The 23,148-nt window shown below is 47.0% G+C and overlaps 1 protein-coding gene across 1 annotated transcript; it reads right to left on the reverse strand.

Moving 5' to 3' along the window:
* Positions 1-4,304: 4,304 nt before the first annotated feature.
* LETM2 (leucine zipper and EF-hand containing transmembrane protein 2) lies at positions 4,305-22,874 on the reverse strand. Its single transcript, XM_056116918.1, has 10 exons — positions 22,856-22,874; positions 21,078-21,149; positions 16,935-17,078; positions 15,383-15,520; positions 14,000-14,200; positions 12,475-12,594; positions 8,388-8,501; positions 7,181-7,267; positions 5,709-5,810; positions 4,305-4,418 (listed from the first exon to the last, which is right to left on the reverse strand). The coding sequence occupies exons 3-10, from the start codon at positions 17,034-17,036 to the stop codon at positions 4,365-4,367; spliced, it is 918 nt and encodes a 305-aa protein (XP_055972893.1). The 5' UTR covers positions 17,037-17,078; positions 21,078-21,149; positions 22,856-22,874; the 3' UTR covers positions 4,305-4,364.
* Positions 22,875-23,148: the final 274 nt, after the last annotated feature.

Here is a 23,148-nt window from a genome sequence, read left to right on the forward strand (position 1 = left end):
TATGGGCTGTGTGACAAGGGAGAGCGTGTCCATTCAAAGGAGGGCGGCTCGGGAACCCCTGGGCTGTGTCTGTCTGAGGGGCCACACTCCGCTCTGTGACTTGCTCCTAACCCCTTCCTCTGAGGTCTGGCCCCGAGGCCTGGGCGCGAGGGCGTGGGGAGGCAGGGCAGGACCTCCTGCCTGCAGCCATCAACCACAGATCGGTTCCCGGGGGAGCCGAGGGGACTCCCTCGGAATAGCCGAGGGCTTGAGCAAAACTAGAGATCGTCCATCAAGAGCCTGGGGAACAGAGCCGGAGAGTGGCCACACGTCTGTGGGGTGTGGGCGTCTGTCTGTGCTGCTCTGGGAGGGAAAACTTGCCCCAAGACGGTATTGGGGTCCCTGGCTGGGTGCTTCCTGGCTGATCTGCCCGCGCTCTTCCCCATGTGGTTCTTTCTCCCTGCACCCAGGCTGCATTGGTTGGGACCATCCTGGATTTTTGGCACCCTGTCTGTCAGCCTCCGGATTCAAGCTCCACCCTGTCCCTCAGGATAGGGGGAAGTGCTCTGAATGTTTGTTTGGGGGCTGCTTGGAAATCTTCCTCTGCCACCAGCCGGCTCCTGCTGGACTCGCCTCGCCTGTCCCGGCCCCACGGAACCTTCGTTTGTGTTCAACCTACACAGTTTCCGTGATGAAACAGACTTTTTTTTTTTTTGCCAGATCACTGCCAAATGCAAAAGAAAGGTCAAGATGGCTTGTTCTCCGTAGGAGGATGGGGTTGCTGCTTTAGATTTCCTGCCGAGGCGAGTTATTTTTTTAGCAGCTGTGGTGTTGGCCGTTATTGTGAAATTCCCGCTTGTCCTTCATGTGTATGTAAATATGCGACTGTCAACATATTACAGTTTGTGTTTTATGTTTAACGAAGGTATCGTTCGGTGAACAGAGCCAGGAAATGAATTTCAGCTCTTAAAACCTTTGCTTTGAGACCTTACTTACAAGCAAGTGTCTTTTGTTGTAAAATCGTGACGCGCCTCCTCCCTGCGGTGCACTGCTGGAAAGCAGTGTGGTGCTTGCGAGCAGGTGGTGGCACCTGGAGGCACGCACGGGGGCCCGTCAGGGCCTGGGATGTGCTGTTCCCACAGGTCGGGGGGACGTGCTGGTTCCCACAGGTTGCTGTTGGGATGCGAGCATATCTCTGCTGTTACGGCTCAAATCACTCCCAGAGTTCCCCAGAGATGGAGCTGGCTGTCAAATAAGAGCTAGTGAAATTGACCTGAGAGAAAATGAAATGGCCATTTCACTTAGATGACCAGACAGGTCTCCTGAGAAAAGGAATCCGCTTTATCTAATGAAGACATTTCTGTTGTTAAGGCACCGAATCTGCCTCATGGCCCAAGGGTTAAAAGATTAGTGCCTGCCACCGCAGTGATCGATACTGCCTTTCCTAATTGCCCGGGGGGGCGGGGATCATCAGTCCCTGGAGACTGCTAATGTAACTTATTGATCTCAGGTAAGTAAGATTGAACCTCTGAGGAAAACAAGCAATCTATCAGTGACAGTGAAGTCGCTGTCCCCAGAGGCCACCACTGGGGGGAGCCAGTGGGCCACAGTCTCACTGCCGGAAGTTGATGTCCCAGTCATGAGGCTTCGAAATCCTCCTGAATCTGACTTTCTTACAGGTAGAAACTGGTGCTGACAGTTTAAGGTTAGGTCTTAGCATTATAGCAGATGCATCTGCCTCACCAGTGACTCAGGAGTGAGTCACTATGACAAGTACAGAATTAGACCTGGCACCCAGTGCAGGCCCTTGAATGTCATCGACACCTCACTACTGGAGCAGAGCCCTCGGTGTAGGGGACACTGGCCAGGCTCCACACCACCGAGACTCGGTTTTAGAAAATGCCCAGAAAACAACATCCAGTGAGATTGAGCAACGTGTGGCACGGCTGGGGTGTTCTATATGCCCCGTTACACCACGGGGGGAGGGGATGGCTTTGGAACAACTTGGTCCACCCTTTCACGCTCATGGCAAGACCAAGGAGAGGGTAGGCAGGCCCAGTGTGGGGGCAGCTGTCTCAGCGGGCACTTCACTGCCATGGGGGTGTTCCATCTCATGGACATGCCCCTGCGAAGGCCTGTTTCTAAAAACTCAGCAAGGGTCAAGCGTCTGTGTACTGCTGGGACCCGCTGAATGTCCTGCTCTTCCCAGCTTGATGGGGTTCAGTGACACTGTAGCTTGGAATCGGCCAGTGAGTCACCTCAGGGGGATCTTGACGTTGTCAGTAAGTCACTACAGCCCACCTGAGTTGACACCAGTAATTAATCAGGACCCCTCTGGCGGGGCTTCATCTAGGCTAGATCTAACATCGGAACCTATAGCCAAACACTAAGTGTCACACAAGAAGCACCTTCCAGAGCTCGTGAGCTAGAGGCCGAAGATACAGCACAGCAAGTAGGGTGTTTTCCTTGCATGCGGCTGACCCGGGTTCGATGCCCGGCATCCCCTATGGTACCCCAAGCACAGCCAGGAGTAATTCCTGAATGCAGAGTCAGGAGTAACCCCTGAGAACTGCTGAGTGTGACCAAAAAAGGAAAAAAAAACTCATGGGAGAATGAGGAGAGGTGAACAGGTGATTTCATTACGTTCATTACGTCCAGGCGGCAGAAACAGACGAAGGCTAAGTGGGTCTCAGGTGACTAGGGGCATCGCCATCTGCCTGTTTCTACTCAGGAGTGAACCGTGGGGCAGGGACACAGGAGAGAGCACCTGGCCCAGCCTCCGTCCGCAGCACCACCAAACCAGCCACTGCAGGTCCCACATCCTTGGACCTTTTTGACTCATCCTGGTCAGGCCAAGCATCAACAGAACTGGCCTTCAGCATTCCTTAGCCTGGTTTGGGAGGTCCCTCAAAAAAAAAAAAAACTGCCCAGTGGTACACACACACACATATATATGAATCATTCTGTAGAACAGGATGGAGCAAGTTAGCTAGCTAATCCCTTTCCCACATTCAACACTTTGAAATGTGAACTAATTAAAATAAACACCCATCATTTTCAAAATGGGAAGATTTATTGTGAATCACCATGCGAGGCCCATGGCAGAATCCACAGGATGCTCCAGACCGGGACTCCTCATTCTTGAGGGGCAGGAGTCCTTCACTGGACATGGAGGGGGCCTGTCCTGTGGGGGCGGTGGCCAAAAGTGCACATCCTTGCTACAGAGTGCTAATGGCATTCCCCCCTCTCCGCGACCCAGACAGGGAGACTTGCATGTTCCTAGGTTTAAGTTGACTCCCTTCTAGCTTTCAGTCTAGAAAGAAACTTCATCAACCACAGTCCCCAGCCCTCCTCCCCGCAAAGGGCTGCTGGAGGGGGAACGTTGGTCAGCAGTCCCGCAATCTATTCTCGTAAGGGTTTGTTTTCCTTTGCAGTATTGACAGTACCGAAAATACCCAGGATAAATATCCGAATATAACACTTGTTATTGGGTAGCACAGGAATTATATTAGACTTAATAATCTCTATGACTAACATATAGTCTTGTTTGTGAAAGACAAACAGACCAGAAAACACACACCCAGCACAAACAAACGGTTAAGTCTTAAATCCTTAATGATGTTTCCTAGGAAAATGAGGCTAATGAAAGCCATATGCTCCGTGGTGGCAGACTCCCAGATTCCCGGAGCCTCTGCGGGCCCCGGAGGGGGGACGTCTGTGATTGCCAGTCTTTTTGCTCTCCATTTCTCCTCCCAGAAACGTTTTCTTTGTATCCAGAAAGACCTTTGCTGGGGAGTATGTACTTCCGTTCTGTCTCATAAGGCACTTTGTTTTCTAGGGTGGGTCGCTGAGCTGTTCAGGGCTCTCATACTGGTTTTTGGCATTTCCATGTTCTTACAGGCCTTGCCAAGCCACGTGAGGCAGAAGTATCTGAGGCAACAAGCTGATTTCCATTAGACAAAAATAAATAAATCGTCTTGAAAGGCCAGAGAGACAACACAGGGGTTAAGGCATTTGCCTTGATGTGGCCAACCCTGGTTCAATCCCTGGCACCCCATGTGGTCCCCGACCACTGAGTGTGACCCGAAACCAAGGGGGAAAGAGGGCATTCACCTACATATGTTCTGAACTGTTCGAAAAACAACAGGGGCGGGCTTTACAGAAAGTTTAGTGAAGAGGACATAACGACAGACTTTTCTAAGTGGTCTGCACTTGCTCTCACTGATGATAACATCTGCAATAGTTTGCCTCAACCAATTGGCTCCAGGGGCTGAGCAGCAGGTCCTCTACCTCCAACCAGACACAGTCGTAGCTGCCAGGTCCTTTCCGGCTCTCACTGCTTCAGCACAGGTGGGTGAAGAGACCACATTGCCCTCCAGCAGACCTTAGGTGCCTTTGGAATCAGCCTTGCGGTTCCGGGCTCTCTTGTGTGACGTGGCCTGGAGGGTCCCGGAGAAAACATAAGGCCGTGTTAGACCCTCAGCACTGCTCTAGGTGTGTGGCTTCTCAGGGTCAGGGGCCCTCTGTGTTCTTTAGTTATAACGAGACTCAGATCTGCATTTAGCATTTACCTAATGAAGAAGACCCCCTCGTCATTCACCACACACACACACACACACACACCCCATGGAGCTGTACACAGCTGCCTTGCCCTCCCAGCAGGGCAAGGCCCAGGCCCCGCCCCACTCTCTCTTTGTGTCATATACGCTTTGTGAGCTCACATTGCTCCATCCAAATGGGAATGGTGGGTAGATAAGTCATTCCTTATATGCAACTCTCCTAAGGATTGGAGTTGCTGTCTTTCTAGCGTTTCCTGATCAAGATGCCTGTGTAAAATATACCACATATGGGAACCATTTCCATCTGGCACCAAAAAAAAAAAAATAATAATTTGCCTATATGGTAATTAGCTTCTAGAGATTACTTGTTTAGTCCTGATTCACGATGACATTGATTAAATTTATTTTTCACTTTTGGATAGCTTTTAAAATCTGGTTATGACTAAAGTTCAGCCTACAACTTCCTGTTCGGATGGCAGGAAGAACTCCGCGGTGGTTAGCAAGAATTTCAATTCCAGATTCCTACCGCCCTTAAAAATAACTAGAGGAGGGGCTGGAGAGAGAGCACAGCAGGTAGGGCGTTTGCCTTGCACGTGGCCGACCCGGGTTCGATTCCCAGCATCCCATATGGTCCCCTGAGCACCGCCAGGAGTAACTCCTGAGTGCAGAGCCAGGAGTAACCCCTGTGCATCGGCAGGTGTGATCCAAAAAGCAAATAAATAAATAAATAAATAAATAAATAACTAGAGAAGGGCTGGAGAGATAGCACAGCAGGTAGGGTGTTTGCCTTGCACACAGCCGACCCGGGTTCGATTCCCAGCATCCCATATGGTCCCCTGAGCACCGCCAGGAGTAACTCCTGAGTGCAGAGCCAGGAGTAACCCCTGTGCATCGGCAGGTGTGATCCAAAAAGCAAATAAATAAATAAATAAATAAATAACTAGAGAAGGGCTGGAGTGATAGTACAGCAGGTAGGGTGTTTGCCTTCGTGTGGCCAGCCTGGGTTCCATCCCCAGCATCCCAAGTGGTCCCCTGAACCTGCCAGAAGTAACCCCTGAGCACAGAGTGAGAAGTAACCCCTGAGCAACCACCCGATGTAGCCCCAAAACAAAAAACGAGAGAAAGGGTTCTCTCTCTCCTGTGCCTCTCACCCTCCTTTCAGACACTTACAGCTTCCTTAGCAGAAGTGATGGATTCTTTAGGTAATGAAAGAGTGACAGATGATGTTATGGACGGTGATGTAACGGGTGGAACTTGCCTGAGTTCTTCATCCTGAAACATCAGAACAAGAGTTGGGTTACTAATTTAAGACAAAGTGTCAGACCCGTAGTCATACCGCCATGCCTGATGAAGAAAACCCCTCATCATTCTAAAAGTAACTGCAGAAAATCAGCTGTTGAGCTTTTATAGAAGCCAGTCAAACAGTGCAAGTGCTCAGTAAACATCACGGTAGGGACTTCTGCCTTGCACGTGACATACCCAGGCTCAATCTCCAGGACCCCGTATATGGTCCCTTGTGCTTTTTCCTGTTTGCATTTTGGGTTACACCCGGCGATGCACAGGGGTTACTCCTGGCTCATGCACTCAGGAATTACTCCTGGCAGTGCTCAGGGAACCATATGGGATGCTGGGAATCAAACCCGGGTCGGCCGCATGCAAGGCAAATGCCCTACCCACTGCACTATTCACTCTAGCCCTGGTCCCTTTTGCTTTGCCAGAAGTAATTCCTGAGCGCAGAGCCAGAAGTAAACCCTGAACACCGCCAGGTGTGGTTCAAAAATCAAAAATAATTTAAAAAAAAACCACACTGTTAGGGGGGCTTGGAGATGGACCAGGAGCTGACAAATCTATCTCGTGCAGCCATGAGTTCAATGCCCAGTGCCACCACTTGTAGCCAGAATGACCCTGGCAGATGCCCACTGTGGAAAGTGTGTGAGAACCCCACAACTAACAGAATAAATGCCGCCGCAAGGAGCAAGGGCACCACCCCAAGCCTGCGTAACCCCAGTTACAGCAACGACAGCATCAACAGGAAGAAGAGGTGGGAACAGGAATGCAATCCCCCTTCTAGGAATGAATGAACCTGAGGAGGGTTGGGGAGAGAGTGTCACTGTACTGAGATCGTTTCATGCAGGAGGTAAAAGCGAGAAATGACCAGAGTGACCAACAGGCTGGAGTCCGTGCAGGGATGCTGGCCTGGGTCTCTGGCCCTACAAGGTCTCCTGGGAGCCCAGCCAAGAGTGTAGACCCTGAGCATTGCCTAGTGAGCCCAGCCCAGCCCCATCCCACCCGCCGCCACTGAGGAAGATCAGAGAAAACAAGACCTGGAGAAAGCCTCAAGTTTTATTCCAGAGCCAGAAGTAACATCTGAGCACTGTGGGGCGTGGCCCCCATACAAAGAAAACTTTATTTTTTTTCCTTTTGGGTCACACCCGGCGATGCGCAGGGGTTACTCCTGGCTCTGCACTTAGGAGTTACTCCTGGCAGTGCTCAGAGGACCATATGGGATGCTGGGAATCGAACCCAGGTCTGGCCGCGTGCAAGGCAAACGCCCTACCCGCTGTGCTCTCTCTCCAGCCCCACAAAGAAAACTTTAAACACTCGTTTTCCCTTTCTAACAATCACAATAGTGCCGGTCCAACCTTGGATCCCTTTGGTTGAGGCGCTTCATCCACCAAGTTCTCTTTAGGTGCAGGGGGAGCAAGTGATTCCAAGGGAATGTCTGTTGTCTAGAGGGGGGAAGAGAGAGAGAGAGAGAGAGAGAGAGAGAGAGAGAGAGAGAGAGAGAGAGAGAGGAACATAAGCTTTCTGCTCTTCCTGAAATGCAGAAACGTTTCTCCAGTCGTCAGTACTTGGCAGCGCAATTTGCTTTCCACTGAGTCCCAACTTCCTCCAACTATACCCTTTATGAATAACATGTGAACTATGCCTGAGAAGCAACTTAGAATTATTTATCTTTGCATTTTGAGCACCCTATGTTAAAAAGTTGCACCCTAATTCTACTCTAGTATTGAAAATTCATCCTACGTATACGCAAAAGTACAGCATATATTGGATTGCCTAAGTTCTTTACAGTCCAGTTCTCATTTTATGCTCACGGAGAATAGGAACTTAGAAACATGGATTTCAAAAAGTACACCACGGGGCCAGCGTGCGACTGACCTGGATTCCATCCCCAGCATCCCATTTGGTCCCCCAAGCTCACCTTGAGTGATCCCTGAGCACCACCACGTGTGGCCCCAAACAACCCAAACTAGGACTCTTAAATTAAAGAAATTAGTAGAGGTGTAAGACATCAGCCCTCCGTGGAGCTGAAGTTAGTGGTACCCAACACTGCATATGGTCTCTGGGCACCCAGGGCATTGCTGGACACACCGTTAGGAATAGCCTCAGGGCACACTGTGGCCCCAAACCCTTCTTCCCTTCCAATTATAATCTGGACAAATGGAACGTCCATGAAAGAACTACTCAATCTCAACAAAGAGAGAGTGAGGGGGATCAAAAGCTTGCTTAGGAAGAGTTTGGGAGAGGGCTGGGAGTAAGGGCACATGCAGAAACCCAGGTGGGTCTCCAGCACTTCATGGTCCTGCAAACACTGCTGGGTGGGGCCCCCAAACAAAATAAAACCAACACAAAAGTTCTGCTGGGATGAAAGATAATATCATGTTGCCTAAAAGTAACCTGAATGATTTTGATATCTGGGGGAATTTTGCAAGGGTTCAAAAACAGCTTGGCCAAATTCCAAAAGATATATCCAGTCGTTTCCTCTGACTGGAAGGGATGAGTAAGTCATTGTGGCCAGAGGCCTCACTTACAGAAATCCAGGTTCTCTGTGAATCAGTTACTCACCTGCCCAGTTAGTGGTATCTCAACTGGCTTTGGCTTCACATCTAACAGGTAAAGTGTTCGTGATAGGAGCAAGAGAGAAGGAGGTACGTTCTCTTTCAGGTGGAGATCCTGCCACTGGAGACGGGAATAACAAAGGACAGTCGTGAATGTCAGACCTGAGTGAGACCTCGGACACCTACTGTTTTCCCACACATGCTGACAGGAGAGCCGACAGGCCAGGGCTAGAGCATGTGCCCTGGGCTTCCACACCAGCACTGCAGGGGCCAGAGAGGGGAGGACGCATGGGGGCGGGGCTCAGGCTTCACACACATGCAAGGCTGAGCTCTACCGCTTAGACCTTCTCCCCAACCCACTAAAAATGCATTTTTAAGTTATGAAGGATACTGTAACTTTATTTTTTAAAAACTTATATAATTTGGGGGTAGCAATAGCACAACGGGTAGGGCATTTGCCTTGCCTGCGGCCGACCCAGGTTCGATTCCCAGCATCCCATATGGTCCCCCAAACACCACCAGGAGTGATTCCTGAGTGGAGAGCCAGGAGTCAGCCCTGAGTATCGCTGGGTGTGACCCAAAAAAAACAAACAAAAAAATTATATTATTTTATTTTTATAAAATAACGGCCAGGATCCAGAGATCATCACGCTCAGCTCCTGGGAGAGAACAAGACAGAGTCTCCTACCCTATGCCTGACTGTCTCCACCAGGGCCCAACAGCTGAAGACCACCGAGGCCCATCTTATCATCTTATCATCTTATTCCTAATTCGGTCAAACTGGCAGGCTACCAAATGTAACATGCCCACACAGCAGAGTCTGGCAAACTCCCCGTGGTATACCCAATATGCCAAATACCAGTAACAATGATGGGTCTCATTCTCCTAACCCTGAAAAAGCCTTGAATATGGCACTTTAAAAAAAAAAATCTCAGGGCTAGGACGAAGAAGACATTACTGGCACCTGCTCGAGGCAATCGACGAACAACAGGGTGGTCGTGATCGTGAAAGTTGTTCACAATAATTTGTTACACTTAATATCCCAACACCTACCAAGGTCCTCCCTGGGGGCTCTGCCCCAGCACAGGATACCCTGCACCCCCGCCCCCCGCAGCCCCTACCAACACATAGACTACAAACGCATCTGTGCCAACACTGAATGTGGCATCTCATTAGTGTATCCTATTATGAGGTTCAGATGGCTCATGGTTACCAATGAAAATTTTTTCTTTGTACGAAATGCTGCTTGAATCCTATCAGAGGATTTTTGGAACACAGATTCTAAAAAAAAGGAGGACAAAAAAAAGGTGCAAATATATACATTCAGATAATAAAATAATAAGGCATGGTGCAGAAAATTTAGAGGAGGGGCTGGAGCAATAGCACAGCAAGTAGGGCGTTTGCCTTGCACGAGGCCAACCCAGGTTTGATTCCCAGCATCCCATATGGTCACCCAAGCACCGCCAGGAGTAATTCCTGAGTGCATGAGCCAGGAGTAACCCCTGTGCATTGCCAGTGTGACCCAAAAAAAAAAAGCAAAAAAAAAAAATTAGAAAAAAAAAGAAAATGTAGAGGATTCAGAGAGTATAAAGAAACAAAGCCATTCATATTCATACCCCTATCACTTAAACAATGATAATATTTGAGTGTAAAATTTATATACATGTTTAAAGGGAGGGCTGGAGTGACAGCACAGCGGTAAGGCGTTTGCCTTGAGCGCAGCCAGCCTGGCTGAGCCGGGTTCAATTCCTCCACCCCTCTCGGAGAGCCTGGCAAGCTACCGAGAATATCTCGCCCGCATAGCAAAGCCTGGCAAGCTACCCGTGATGTATTTGATATGCCAAACACAGTAACAACAAAGTCTCCAATGGAGATGTTACTGGGCCCGCTCGAGAAAATTGATGAACAACGGGAGGACAATGACAGGACAGTTTAAAAGGAGGGCTGGAGTGACAGCACAGCGGTAAGGCATTTGCCTTGCGCGCAGCCAGCCCGGGTTCGATTCCTCTGCCCCTCTCGGAGAGCCCGGCAAGCTACCGAGAGTATCTCGCCAGCACGGCAAAGCCTGGCAAGCTACCTGTGACATATTCGATATGCCAAACACAATAACAAGTCTCAAAATAATGGAGACGTTACTGGGCCTGCTCAAGCAAATCGATGAACAACGGGAGGCGAGCATGTTTACAGCGTTTAAAGGAAAAAAATACATGTTGAACTAAATATCTGCCTAGATTAGTAGTCACATTCCCTGTAGTGAGATTGTAAAATGATATATCCTTTCAAAAAGGACCTGACAAGGGGCTGGAGCAATAGTACAGCGGGTAGGGCATTTGCCTTGCATGCAGTTGACCCAGTTTCCATCCCTGACATCCCATATGGTCCCCCAAGCACTTCCAGGAGTAACTCCTGAGTGCAGAGCCTGGAGTAACCCCTGAGCATCTCTGGGTGTGACCCAAAAAAGCAAAAAAGAAAAGAAGGAAAAAGAAAAAGAAAGACCTGACAAGCAAGAACCCACTTAAGAGCCTGTGTTCCAGAATAAATGATTTTAAGTATCTCTTTGTCTAAGTATCTAATGTAGCCATCTTTTTAGCTGATAGCGCCATACCTGGGGATGCTCAGGGGTTAGTCCTGGTTCTGTGCTTCTGAATTACTCCTGGTACTCTCGGGGGACCCTGTAGACAGCTGGGAATTAAACCCCGGTTGGCTGTGTGCAAAGCAAGTGCCCTAGCTGCTGTACTATGGCTCCAGCTCCTAATGTGATCATCTTCTAACCAAAAAGATCCCATATCAAGGAGGAAATTGTTAACTACACAATCACAATAATGACTTGATTCCAAAGTAATCTGTATACATTTTAGAACACTTTCTACAATTACAGGAATGAGAGCTTGAATAAGAGTTCCTCCTTTGATAGCACTGACAGTTGAAATATAAATGCTCCAGGGTTGGGGTTTGTAGCTTATGGGAAACCACTTGCCTTGCACATGTGAGACCCTGGGTTCAATCCCCGAAAACAACAAACAAATACAAATACAATATCAGATGGGAAAATATTAAATATGCTTTACCAAAGCTATCACTTTACTTTGGGTGAGGGTACTGACTGGGAAAATGTCCCAAGTGAACAAGGTTTAGATTTCCTGACAATTCATACAGATGACAAGCCTTGAAATAAAAGATTCTGCCCAGGCACTTAGGGTACCAGGACTATGCAAAATTCTCAAATGGTCCAGTGAGTCCTGGTGGTTCCTGAGCCCACACCTTCTCCCAGTTATTCATAGAGTAATCTAGTCCCCTGACCAAGGGATTCTGCAGATACCATGAAGGTATGAAGTCAGTTGACCTTGGTTTGAAGATTACCCTGGTAGTTCACTAGAGTCTAACAACTTGAGATCCTTAAGTCTGAGGGTCGTTAGTGGTAGAAAAACAGAGAAAGGTGAGGTTTGAGAATGTGGGGAGTTTGACACCTGAGAAGTTCTAAGTTGCTGGCTCTGCAGATGGAAAGGACCTCGGGCTACAGAAAGGGTGACTTCCAGGACTCTGAGCAGCCTGTGAGGAAACAAGGCCAACAGCTGCAAGGAAGTAAGCAGCCAAAAAAGCAGAATGAATGTGGAAGTGATTCTTCTCTCACAGGAGCAACTGCAGCCTGCACTTCCGAGCTGTGAGCTAACAAATAGGGTGTTGTTTTAATCCCTGAAGCTTGCTATACAGGGGCTGGAGCGATAGCACAGCGGGTAGGGCGTTTGCCTTGCACGCAGCTGACCCGGGTTCAATTCCTAGCATCCCATATGGTTTCCTGGGCTACTGCCAGGAGTAATTTCTGAGTGCAGAGTCAGGAGTAACCCCTGTGCATCGCCAGGTGTGACCCCAAAAGACAAAAAAAAAAAAAAAGAAAAACTTGATATACAACAGCAGTAAACAAACGCAGTGCCACCTGAGTCAAAAATAAATTTGATTTGTTCAGCCTCCCTTTGCTCACTGAAATAAGGCCAATTGCATAACAGGATTCCCTTGCAAAGTAGAAATTGCAGAGTAAGGCGTGCAAATGTAGAGGGGAAGTTCTAGAGAGAAGACCCGAGAAAGCTGCTACTTGCCTCTGTGAGCGCTTGTCTCAATTGTTTCTCGGTGAGACCCAAGGACCTCATTCCTCGGGCCCTACAGGCAGCCTGCAGTTCTGACACACTCAAAGTATTCACGCCTTCCTTGGCAATTGCCTGAAAGAAATACAGGGCATGGTATTGGGGTTTTTGCTTCCAACCGTACCTAATCCTTGACTTCCAACCAAAGGCACCAGAATCCGGATACTTGACCCTGGGCACTGACAGATGGAGTGCCATTACCCAGTGGCCATCACACATAGGCCATTACCCCGGAAGTCCAGCTGACTTCGAGGTAGGAGTTGAGACCAAGGAACGCTTTCTGTCAGAGACTGCCCTGGCTTGTCACTAGGTGGTTCTTTCTCCTCCTGCTTAGCAGCTGACCTGTGGCAGCTCTACTCTCCTCATGGCAGCTTTAGGATTCATTAGAAATGGAGGACTGGAGCCATAGCACAGAAAGTAGGGTATTTGCCTTGCATGGGCCAACCCGGGTTCAATTCCCAGTATCCCATATGGTCCCCCGAGTACTGCCAGGAGTAATTCCTGAGTGCAGAGCCAGGAGTAACCCCTGAGCATTGCTGGGTGTGACCCCCCAAAAAAATAAGAGTTGTACTTGAGAAGCATTCAGTGCACGTTCCAGAATGTTCTTCTCCCACTAGCCCATCCCACCACCTCAGGAGTAGCCCCAATTCTGTAAAACTCTCTTCATAAGAAGTTTCTGCTTGATGTGACAGAAACAATGGTTCCTCTAGGACCAGTGTTGCTTATTCCCAAGTTCTGATGACAACAACTGAGCCCTCACTGGGGATGGTGAGATCATGCTTGCCCGGTTCTGGGATGCCTGCTCCCTGGGGCTGAACGCTTTCAAGGGGCTGCTTCAGACTCAGGAACATTCTTTCCATTTTCGAAGGAGTTAATTAATAGTTCTAGTCCAACGGGCACTTGCCTGCCTTCCCCATCAGAGCAAGGCCCCGCTTTCCCCCTGAATTATTCCCGTCACCCCTTCTTACCAGATCAACTTGCCCAGAGAATATTCCCTTTGGTGGCAGCAATGCAGATGAGTGGGAGCAGTGGGGTCCCGGCCTCGGGGGCAGACACTGGGTTGCGCGTCCTCCCCGCCAGGCCCTCTCGTTGCAGCTTAGTCCCAGCTGCGAATCCAAATTACTAGGAGCATATGGGCACCGCAGGAAAGCGAGTCAGGGAGCACAGGACTGTGCCAGGGTGATGCCCCTGCACTTGCTGACCCAGATTTGACCCCGCAGCCCCCTGAGTGCCGAACTAGGAGTAAGGACTGAGCACAGCTGGGTGTAGCCCCCCAGACAAAAACAAAAAGAGAAAAGAAAATGAGTCAGGGGTGACAAATAGCTCTGAAAATGAGTGATCGGCATACAGGTTGGCATGACTGTGGTTGCCGAGACCACTCACCCTACCAGACCTAGAAGAGTCCCCACTTTGGTGGAAAGCCACCCTCGGCATCGCCCAGTGCTCTGCTAACTCCTTACGGCGACAGCGAAACTCTTACTTCGTCGTCTGTTTTTATTGACTTCAGCTGCAGCAGGAGTTGAAAGCGGAGTAAATTGTTGGTTCCAAAGGACTGCAATTCTAGCAGTTTGCACAGGGCAACAAGCTGCGGTCGGTCTAGGTGCTCCAGAGTCAGCTGATCCTCAAACAGTTTGGAAAAGCGAACAATCTCCTCCGTGCTGGGCTTGTGGCCTGTCTGAACCTTGACAATGAGGTAAAGAGGCTAGTTAAAATGTAGTTCCTTATCTAACCTTCCTTGTCAACTTGAAAAACAACTTGATGTCTCTTTGATAAGAGACATCAGATAGAAAGACATCAACTGGCTTCTTTGAATGGGCCTGTGATACAGAGGGGCAGAGAGGTCTGCAGTTGGGGGTGTGGCTTAGCTGCAGAGCATGTATCTCTGATGCTTGAGTCCCTGGGTTCAAGTCCCAGCACAATTAAAAAGAAAAAAAAAAGAATAAAATTGATCTACTCCATTCGATGCCAAAGTGACAATTCAATTGGGGCTGGAGTGCTTGCTCTGCATGCAGAAGACCATTTGATCCCCAACACCACATATGGTCCTGCAAGCAATGCCAAGAGCAACCCTGAGCACCAAGCCAGAAATATCCCCTAAGCACCACCAAAAGAAAGTTGGGAGGGGGTACTGGAGAGATAGTATAGTGGGTAAGGAACTTGCTAACATACCACTGACCCAGGTTTGATCTCCAGCACGCCACATGATCCCCTGAGCCCGACCAGGAGTAATTCCTGATCCCTGAGCACAGAGCCATGAGTAATCCCTTAGCATCACCAGGTGTGGCTCCCCCTGCCCACCCCCCCAAAAAATGACAGTATTAAAAATAATATATTGCTTTGAAATTTTTTTTTTTGTTTTCCAGATTGCAGAGATAGTCCAGTGGGGAAGGTTCTTGCCTTGCACACGGCTGACCTATGTTCAATCCCCGCCCCACATAGGGTTCCCAAGCATCGTCAAGAATGATCCCTCAGGGGCTGGGGAGATAGCACAGCGGGTAGGGCGTTTGCCTTGCACACGGCCGACCCGGGTTCAATTCTCAGCATCCCATATGGTCCCCTGAGCACCGCCACCAGTAACTCCTGAGTGCAGAGCCAGGAGTAACCACTGAGCATCACCAGGTGTGACCCAAAAAAAGCAAAAAAAAAAAAAAATAGAATGATCCCTCAGATTAGAGTCAGGAGTAAGTCCTAAGCCTCACTGGGTGTGATCCCTGTCCCCCCAAATATAGGTTTCTCTGAACATTACTATAAATGTTCACAAGGTTGTATTACATAATCTGGATGCTTGCAAACTCAGAGATTGTGAACAATTTGGAAGATGACACAAATCTTTATTTTTACTCTGGCTTTATGTGAAAGACACCTGTTTGATGTAGGATGAGAACTGTGTGGAAGCATCGCCCAACTTGGCCCTGTTCCGCCATGCCATTTCTGTAATTGTTTCTTGAAGGAATTTTGCTACTTCCAACTTTGCAGCCAATGTCTTTTTCTGTCTTTCTTCCTTAACAAAAGAAGAGGAAAAAAGCTAATCAGTCCTTCATGATTACAACTTAGAAACTCAAGAGGAGAGAAAAATAACTGCTTCCTCGTTACTGATCGTCCATTTCTCATAGAGTAATATTATTTTCAGACCCGAGTAAGTGGCTTTTATGAGGGGCCAGAGCAATAGTGAAGTGGGGAGGGCATTAGCCTTGCACACGGCCAATCCAGGTTCGTTCCCCAATACCCCATATGGTTCTCTGAGCTCACCAGAGTTCCCTGAGTGATTCCCAAGAGCAGAGCCAGTAATAAGCCCCGAGCAATGCCAGGTGTGGCCCAAAATAAATAAATAAACAAATAAATCATTCTTATAAATTCTTTTATGAGAATTAGAACAAATAAGCCTTGAGCACTGTAAGGTGTGGCCCCAAAACAAAAAAAAAATATATATATATATAGTCTCACCATACGTTCCAAGCAATTATTCTAGACTTTTATCCAAATTTGTGGAAGTTTATGTCCAAATAAATGAATACTTATAGCAACTTAATTCATAGCTACCCCAAATCAGAAGCAATCAAGATGTCTTTAAGTAGGTAAATGGATAAACAAATTGCATTAAAGCTGTAAATAGAATATTACACTGTGATAGATGAAAGGAGTCAGGGAAAGACATGACAGAATCTTAACTGCATATTGTTTAGTTAAATAAGCCACACTGAGATGGCTAGACACCGTACAGTTCCAACAATCTGGCTTTTTGGAAAAGGCAAAACCATAGGCATAGGGGCCAGAAAGAGAGAAGAGCAGTGAAGATTTTTGCTGTCCCTACAGCTGACCCAGCTTGATCCTTGGCAACACATATAGTCTCTGAGCACTGCCAGGAGTGAGCCCTGAGCAGTGCCAGAAGCAAGCCCTGAGCTCCAGGGGCATGGCCCAAAATAAAACAAACAACAACGAGCCAATGAAAAGGAAAAACAGTACAGAGATCAGTGTTTGATTCAGGTTGAGAGAGAAGGGAGGAGAGAAGAAGGATAAGCAAGTGAAGCACAAGTAATTTGGGGGCAATGAAATTATCATGTATGATACTGTGATGTGTATACATGGCAAGACACGTTTGTTAAAGCCCATAGATGTGTGTAATACCAAGAGTGAAGGAAAAGTATGAGCTTCAATTTATACGTAGTGGTTTTATTTTATCAAATGTACCTTACTCATTCAAGATATAAATAATATGAGAATGAGCAGAAGAGTATATATTAAAGAGATCTCTTTCTGCTCGTTCATGCCCAATTCAATTAGCTAACCAGTGGCTGAATAAATAGCAGTACTCCTACAAAAAAAAAAAAGAGATCTCTTTTGCTCAGTTTTTCAGTACACCTAAACATAGCTCTAAAAAAAGTCTTAATTAAAAAAATATTTTAAATCCTACATACCTTTTTAGATTCACTTTCAAAAGTTGATGGCAACATCTCTGGGAAGAGTTTCAGAAACACTGGTAATAAGAATTCCATGAAGGGTACAAATATGAATACCATAAATGGAACCAAGCGGAAGATATCAGCACAAGTTCTCAACAGCTAAAGAATTAAATGCATATGAAATATTCATTATTTTAAAACATGCCAAAAAAAAAAAACAGAGAAAGAACCCCCCCAAATAAAGAAGCCTGCCTTGGTTCTCAAAGTTTTAAAAATCAAAGACAGATTTTCTGCAGCTGTTCATAAAATGGAATGTGGAGCTTTCCATGGCTCTGAAGTAAATATATACATACATATATATACACACACACACACACACACATATATATGTCTTAAAGAAAATCTGAGTCAAAACCTGTATTCATTATGTGCTATTTTGCTCTGTCCTAGCTTGCATCTAAGTTTGGGGTCTATACTTAAATACATTGGTATCTTTTAGAACTGGTTCTAGGGGCCCAAGTTATGGTACAGTGGGTAGGATGCTGCTTTGCACACAGCTGACACAAGTTTGATCCCCAGCATCAAAAATGGTCCCCTGAGCCCCACCAGGAGTGATCCCTGAGCACAGTGCCAGGAGTGATCCCTGAGCATCACCCAGTGTAGTCCAAAACCCAAAATAATAAATGAAATAAAATTGGTGTTTAGGGGGCTGGAGAGATACAACCACAGGTAAGGTGATTGCTGCTGACAACCAAGCTGGGTCAATATCCCACCTCTCATAGGATCCCACAGACCTGCCAGGAGTGGCCCCTGCACGCAAAGCACAGCATGAGCCATGGACACAATTAGATGTGGTCTCCAAACCAAAAGTAAATAAAACAAAACTTTTTCGATTTTGTTTTTTCTGCATCCGTGAACTCAGTGCCTTGAGCACCTGCTTTGTGTGTGGGAAGCCCAATTGCCACCCCTGGCATTCGTGGTCCTGCTGCACAGTTAGGAAGGACCTGGGAGGGGTGGGCGACACAGTGAGTGGGCACCTGCCCTGCACAAAACTGACCTAGGTTCTATCCCTGTCACCCACAAGGTTCCCTGAACCCCTGAGTACAGAACCAGGAGTAAGCCCTGAGCACAGCCGCAGTGGCCCCAAAACGAATAAACAAAAAGAATGTCCCCCGAACCCTGCCAGGTGTGCCAAGAGAACACAAATGACAAGTTATTTATTCATTATTTTAGTTTCACTTTAGGCCACACTTGATAGGGCTCAGCGCTTACTTCTGATTCTGTGCTCAGGCGTCACTCCTCGAGGTGCTTGGGGGGGCCATATGGGGTGCCAAGTGACAAGCACTTACCCCTATAATATCTGTCTAGCTCCTAGAAGGCATTTTTTTTATGGTCCAGAGAGATGGGTCAACAGGCTGAGCACTTTTGAATGCTGGGGGCCCAGGTTCAATCCTCAGAACCACACGGCCCCCAAATATTGCTCAGAGTAATCCTCAGCACAGAGCAGGGAGTAGCCCCTAGAACCACCAGCCATGGTCCCAAATATACATATATATGTAATATTTTATGTAAATTTTTATATACTAACAACTTTTTACTTAGGTATACAGATCAAAGTTGAAGATTTACAATGCTTTTATAATGTTTTTGGAAATCAGTTTTAACCATTCTATAGGCAAACTATACAGATTTTAAAAATTTTACCTAGAGTTATGCAGTCAGTCAGTTGTTGGCAAATAGAAAATGTTGGTTCTCACCTCCAAATAATGTTGCTACTCTGCAATTTTTAGGATGAGTTTTAAAATGAGTTTGAACTTAATTCTGGGGGCTAGGGATGTAGCATTTGCCTTGCTTTTATCAGGGCTGGGTTCAATGCCCAGCGGACACACACACAAAAACAAGTCAAAACAAAACATTTGGTTTTAGGCCAGATAGCTTAAAGGGCTGGAGCACATGTATTTACATGCCAGAGTTCTAGGGTTCATTCCCGGGCAACACAGAGTCCTGAGTCCTGCTGGGAAAACTTAGTTCAGAACAGTCCATTGGGAACAGAGAGGTAGTATGGCGGGTAATCTGGCCTCCCAACCCGAGTTTGATCCCTGGAACTACATAACGTCCTGCCAGCCACACTAGGAGTAAGACCCAACTACTCCCAGGTGTGCGTGCACCCCCCTACCAAAACCAGTTCATTTCACCCTTACATTTTCTTTCTCAAATACGAGTCTTGCCTACCCTTCGTCTCTCTCGTCTGGTCAGCACCTGTCCATGCAACAGGTTCCAAACCATTTTGGCAGCATTTTTGGTGTCAATCCAAAGCAAAGAGAATCCATTGTAATAATATTTCAATTCATCCACAATTTTTTGTCTAAGAGACCGCTTTGCTTCCTTAGTCTTCACGCCAGTTTCTTTTGTTGGCTCAAGGCTTGTCACCTGTGGCTTTTTGGTACTTTTCACTAGCTGATGTTTACCTGGGACCTCTTGTAGCCAGCAGGTTGATGTGTGTAGTTTCTGTATGATTCTAGTGCGTATATGAGGCACTTTACAGCCTGACTGACTAAGACAGAATGTCTTGCTTCCATAATCCTTCATAATTGTTTTGTTTAAATGGAAATCTGGCAAGTGATGAAACACAATTGATGGGGAACAAGGAACACAGGCTGGATGGATTAAATGTCTAAGGAATCTGGAATAAAGAGTAATATTCTCTGAGTTGAACACATACTATTACAAGCTTAAAAATTAAGTAAGTATTTTCTCCGACTAAAACAAGGTTTTCAGTCTGTCTTTAAATGCAGATGATATGTCATTAATGAATGAAATATAGCATTGTTTTCTATTGAACAATATGCACTAGGGTTGAATGATATACTACATAAGAAATATTGAATTAATTCTTAAGAGTAATTGCTTTGTAAGAAGTTAAAAAACTTTGCCAATATTAATTAAAAACTAAATAACAAACTACCACCAGGGGTTGCTTGAAATTTAATTTCCATCTACATAAAACAAAAAAAGAATTAGGTCTCTGCGTACTCTACTGGCAATAGTAATTCTGTTGGAATGAAACACTTCGGGGTCCCTGTGGGGAATCATGAACCACATAATAGGATTTTGTGTATGTATTACCCAGGAACTAGCTCAAATGAGAGGCACTTTAGAGCTGAAATGCCCTTCACCTAAGATTCTTCAAGAACACTACGCATGGGAATTAGAATTGGGCACTAGTAAGAATTTCTCTACTCCAGTTTTGCTACAGCTGACAAATCCCAACTTAACTAACATATCTGATCACTTAAGAATAAAAATAAGACCCAATTAGACAAAGACGTTCCTGGCAGAAACCTCTTTTGGCAAAAAAGACAGCCTTTACCATAATTTGGAACTGGCAAGCTACCCGTGACGTACTCAATATGCCAAACACAGTAACAACAAGTCTCAAAACGGAGATGTTACTGGGCCCACTCCAGCAAATCGATGAACAAAGGGAAGACAGTGTTTGTTTGTTTTGTTTGAGAAAAAAATGAAAGCAGTTCAAAAGAATAAAGGCCATTTTTGGCCATCTTTGGCCTAAGAGAAAATATACAATTCATCCAACACATTATAAGTTCTACGTGGATATTCTTGTTCACTGGTTTGGTTTAGGCCTTTTGTTTGGGGGCCATACCTGCAGTGCTGGGGGCTTACTTCTGGCACTGGGATCACTCCTGAAGGGGGTAGAGGGACCACGTGCAGTGTCAGGGATCATATCTTCAAGACAAATGCTTTGCCCCTCTACTATCTCTTCAGCCACCTAAGTGGATATTTTTTGGAATAAAGGATTTCAGACTTTACCGGGACAGACATGTTTGTAAAATGGATTTGTTTGTCAGCTATTTTACTTGTTTATAACCAAAGGACCCATATAATATTCCTCAATTATAGAGGGGTCGTTCAAACTATTACGTCTTTTACCTTTAGCTCACATCTACAAAATCACTCAACCTGAGTTCTAAAGCATATAGAAAATTGGAGGTAAATTTAAACATATTAAAATGTCAGGGGCTGTGCTTGGGTCCCTGAAAATTAGCAAAACTTCAGTTGTATACTAAGCCTATCCTTTCACATATTGAAGAATACAGTGTATATAACTATTGAGTGGAATGGATTCTCAAAGCTTACCTTGTCCGGCCAAGAGTTAAGACTGTATTATAACCGAAGAAGGCCATATTTATATATAGTCAATAGAAGGACCTAGATAAAATGAGTAAATAATTTAGTATTTAAAAACAAACTAGAGGGGCTGGAGCGATAGTACAGCGGGAAGGGTGTTTGCCTTGCACACGGCCGACCCGGGTTCAATTCCTAGCATCCCATATGGTCCCCCGAGCACCGCCAGGAGTAATTCCTGAGTGCAAAGCCAGGAGTAACCCCTGTGCATCGCCCAGTGTGACCCAAAAAGCAAATTAATAAATAAGTTAAAACTAGGGGCCAGAGTAGCAGTACAGCGGGTAGGGTGTTTGCCTCTCATGAGGTTGATATGGTCCCCAAAGGCTGCTAGGAGTGATCTCTGAATGCAGAACCAGGAGTAAACCCTGAGCATCACCAGGTGTGACCCAAAAACAAATAATAAAAAACACACAACATATACTGTGTTTAAAAGCAATAATATCAGGATTTAATTTTTTTTAACTATTGCAAGGATAGAAATATTGCATGTTCTGATCAGAATACAAAATATTCAAGTTCATTTCCAACAAACATCAATAGTATTTCCTTAGCCGTGGGCTTGGGAATGGTACTTTGAAATCCCAATAAACATAAATGATTTCTAATGTAATGATGCTCATGATATCTTGATTTATAGTTAATAACACCTATTATTATGTAATGCAATATGTAGGGGCTAGAGCGATAGTGTAAGCATGTAAGGCATCTGCTTTGTCCAGGGTTTGATCAGCCCTCCATTTGGTGCCCCAAGCACCAGCCCTGAGCACAGCTGGACCCCCAAAACAACAACTAGAAATAATAATACCTAGTAATCTCTTCAAGTGTCTAAAAAATATTCAGAAACTGAGCGTGAATACTTAAATGTAGCCTCAAAATACAGGGAGAGGGGCTGAGGAGACAGTAGAGAATACAGCCCTTGCTTTGCATGTGGGAGGTTGAGTTCTATCCTCCTGTGAGATAGTTCTACACCACATGTGAGTACTGCCAGGCGGAATCCCTGAACACAGACCCAGGAGTAAGTCTTGAGTATCTCCGGGTGTGGCCAAAAGAAAAAAAAATTTGAAAAGTAAACCTAGATTTGTAGGCTTCCCTGCCCACCCACATTTGGCCAAGCTGCCCCAAAAGTTAAGCACTCACTACTTTCCTTTCTGTCCCTACTAAATCAGTTTCCTGTTCTAGTGATGCTCCAAAGAAACCAAACTGAACTTTCATCTTTGTAAACACACTTGACCCAAACCTTTATCCATCCGGGAGCACTTTTCAGTCCAGGGCAGGTAAGGACTCTTACTAGCTCATTCTATGCACTCAGCTTTCTGTGTCTGTTAAAGAAGTTCCAGGGGTCTCTCCTGGGCAGAAACCTCACCCACAGAGGTGACATTTTGAACCACGGCACGTCAGATCATCTGAATCCAGCATTAAGTGGGGAGAGTTGAAGGCGGAGGGAGGCGAAGCTGGGTCCCGGCCGCCTGCGCTCTCCCCGCCCCGCCCAGGACTGCGGGTAGCCACGCCCAGATGGGCGTGTCGGGGCGGGGCCAGAGCGGGCCCCGCCCACAGCCCGGCGCCGCGGGGTACCTTGGCTGCAGGCGCTGGACTGCGGGGCGTCGCGCCTGATGCGCGGACGGGCGCTGTCCTTAGCGCGCGTAATGGGGGTGGACAGAGCTTGTTAGGTGGAGTCGGGGAGGGGGAGTGTCCTGTTGGGCTGCTAAGGTGGGCGGAGAGGGAGGACGGACCTTAAGGAGGAGGAAGCTGGAGCAGGAAGAAGGAGGATGAGGCCGAGCCCGGCAGGTGGGGGCGACCGGCAGGGGACGAAGCCAGGGCAGAGGCCAAGGTGGGACACTGGCAGCCGTCGGCAAAACGAGGCGCCGTCGCCCGGCGGAGGATGCGGACGGCCCGGCCTCGGCAGAAGAACAGGCAGGCAAGGGCCACTAGGGAACAGCCGGAGGACTCGGCCCGCTCACTCCTCACTCCTCTGCCGAGCTCCCCGGAACGGCTTTCGGTCCTCCAGGCCCGCCCCAGTCCTGGC

Source organism: Sorex fumeus, unplaced genomic scaffold (genome assembly GCF_029834395.1).
Source record: "Sorex fumeus unplaced genomic scaffold, SorFum_2.1 ptg000033l, whole genome shotgun sequence".
Classification (NCBI taxonomy): Eukaryota; Metazoa; Chordata; class Mammalia; order Eulipotyphla; family Soricidae; genus Sorex; species Sorex fumeus.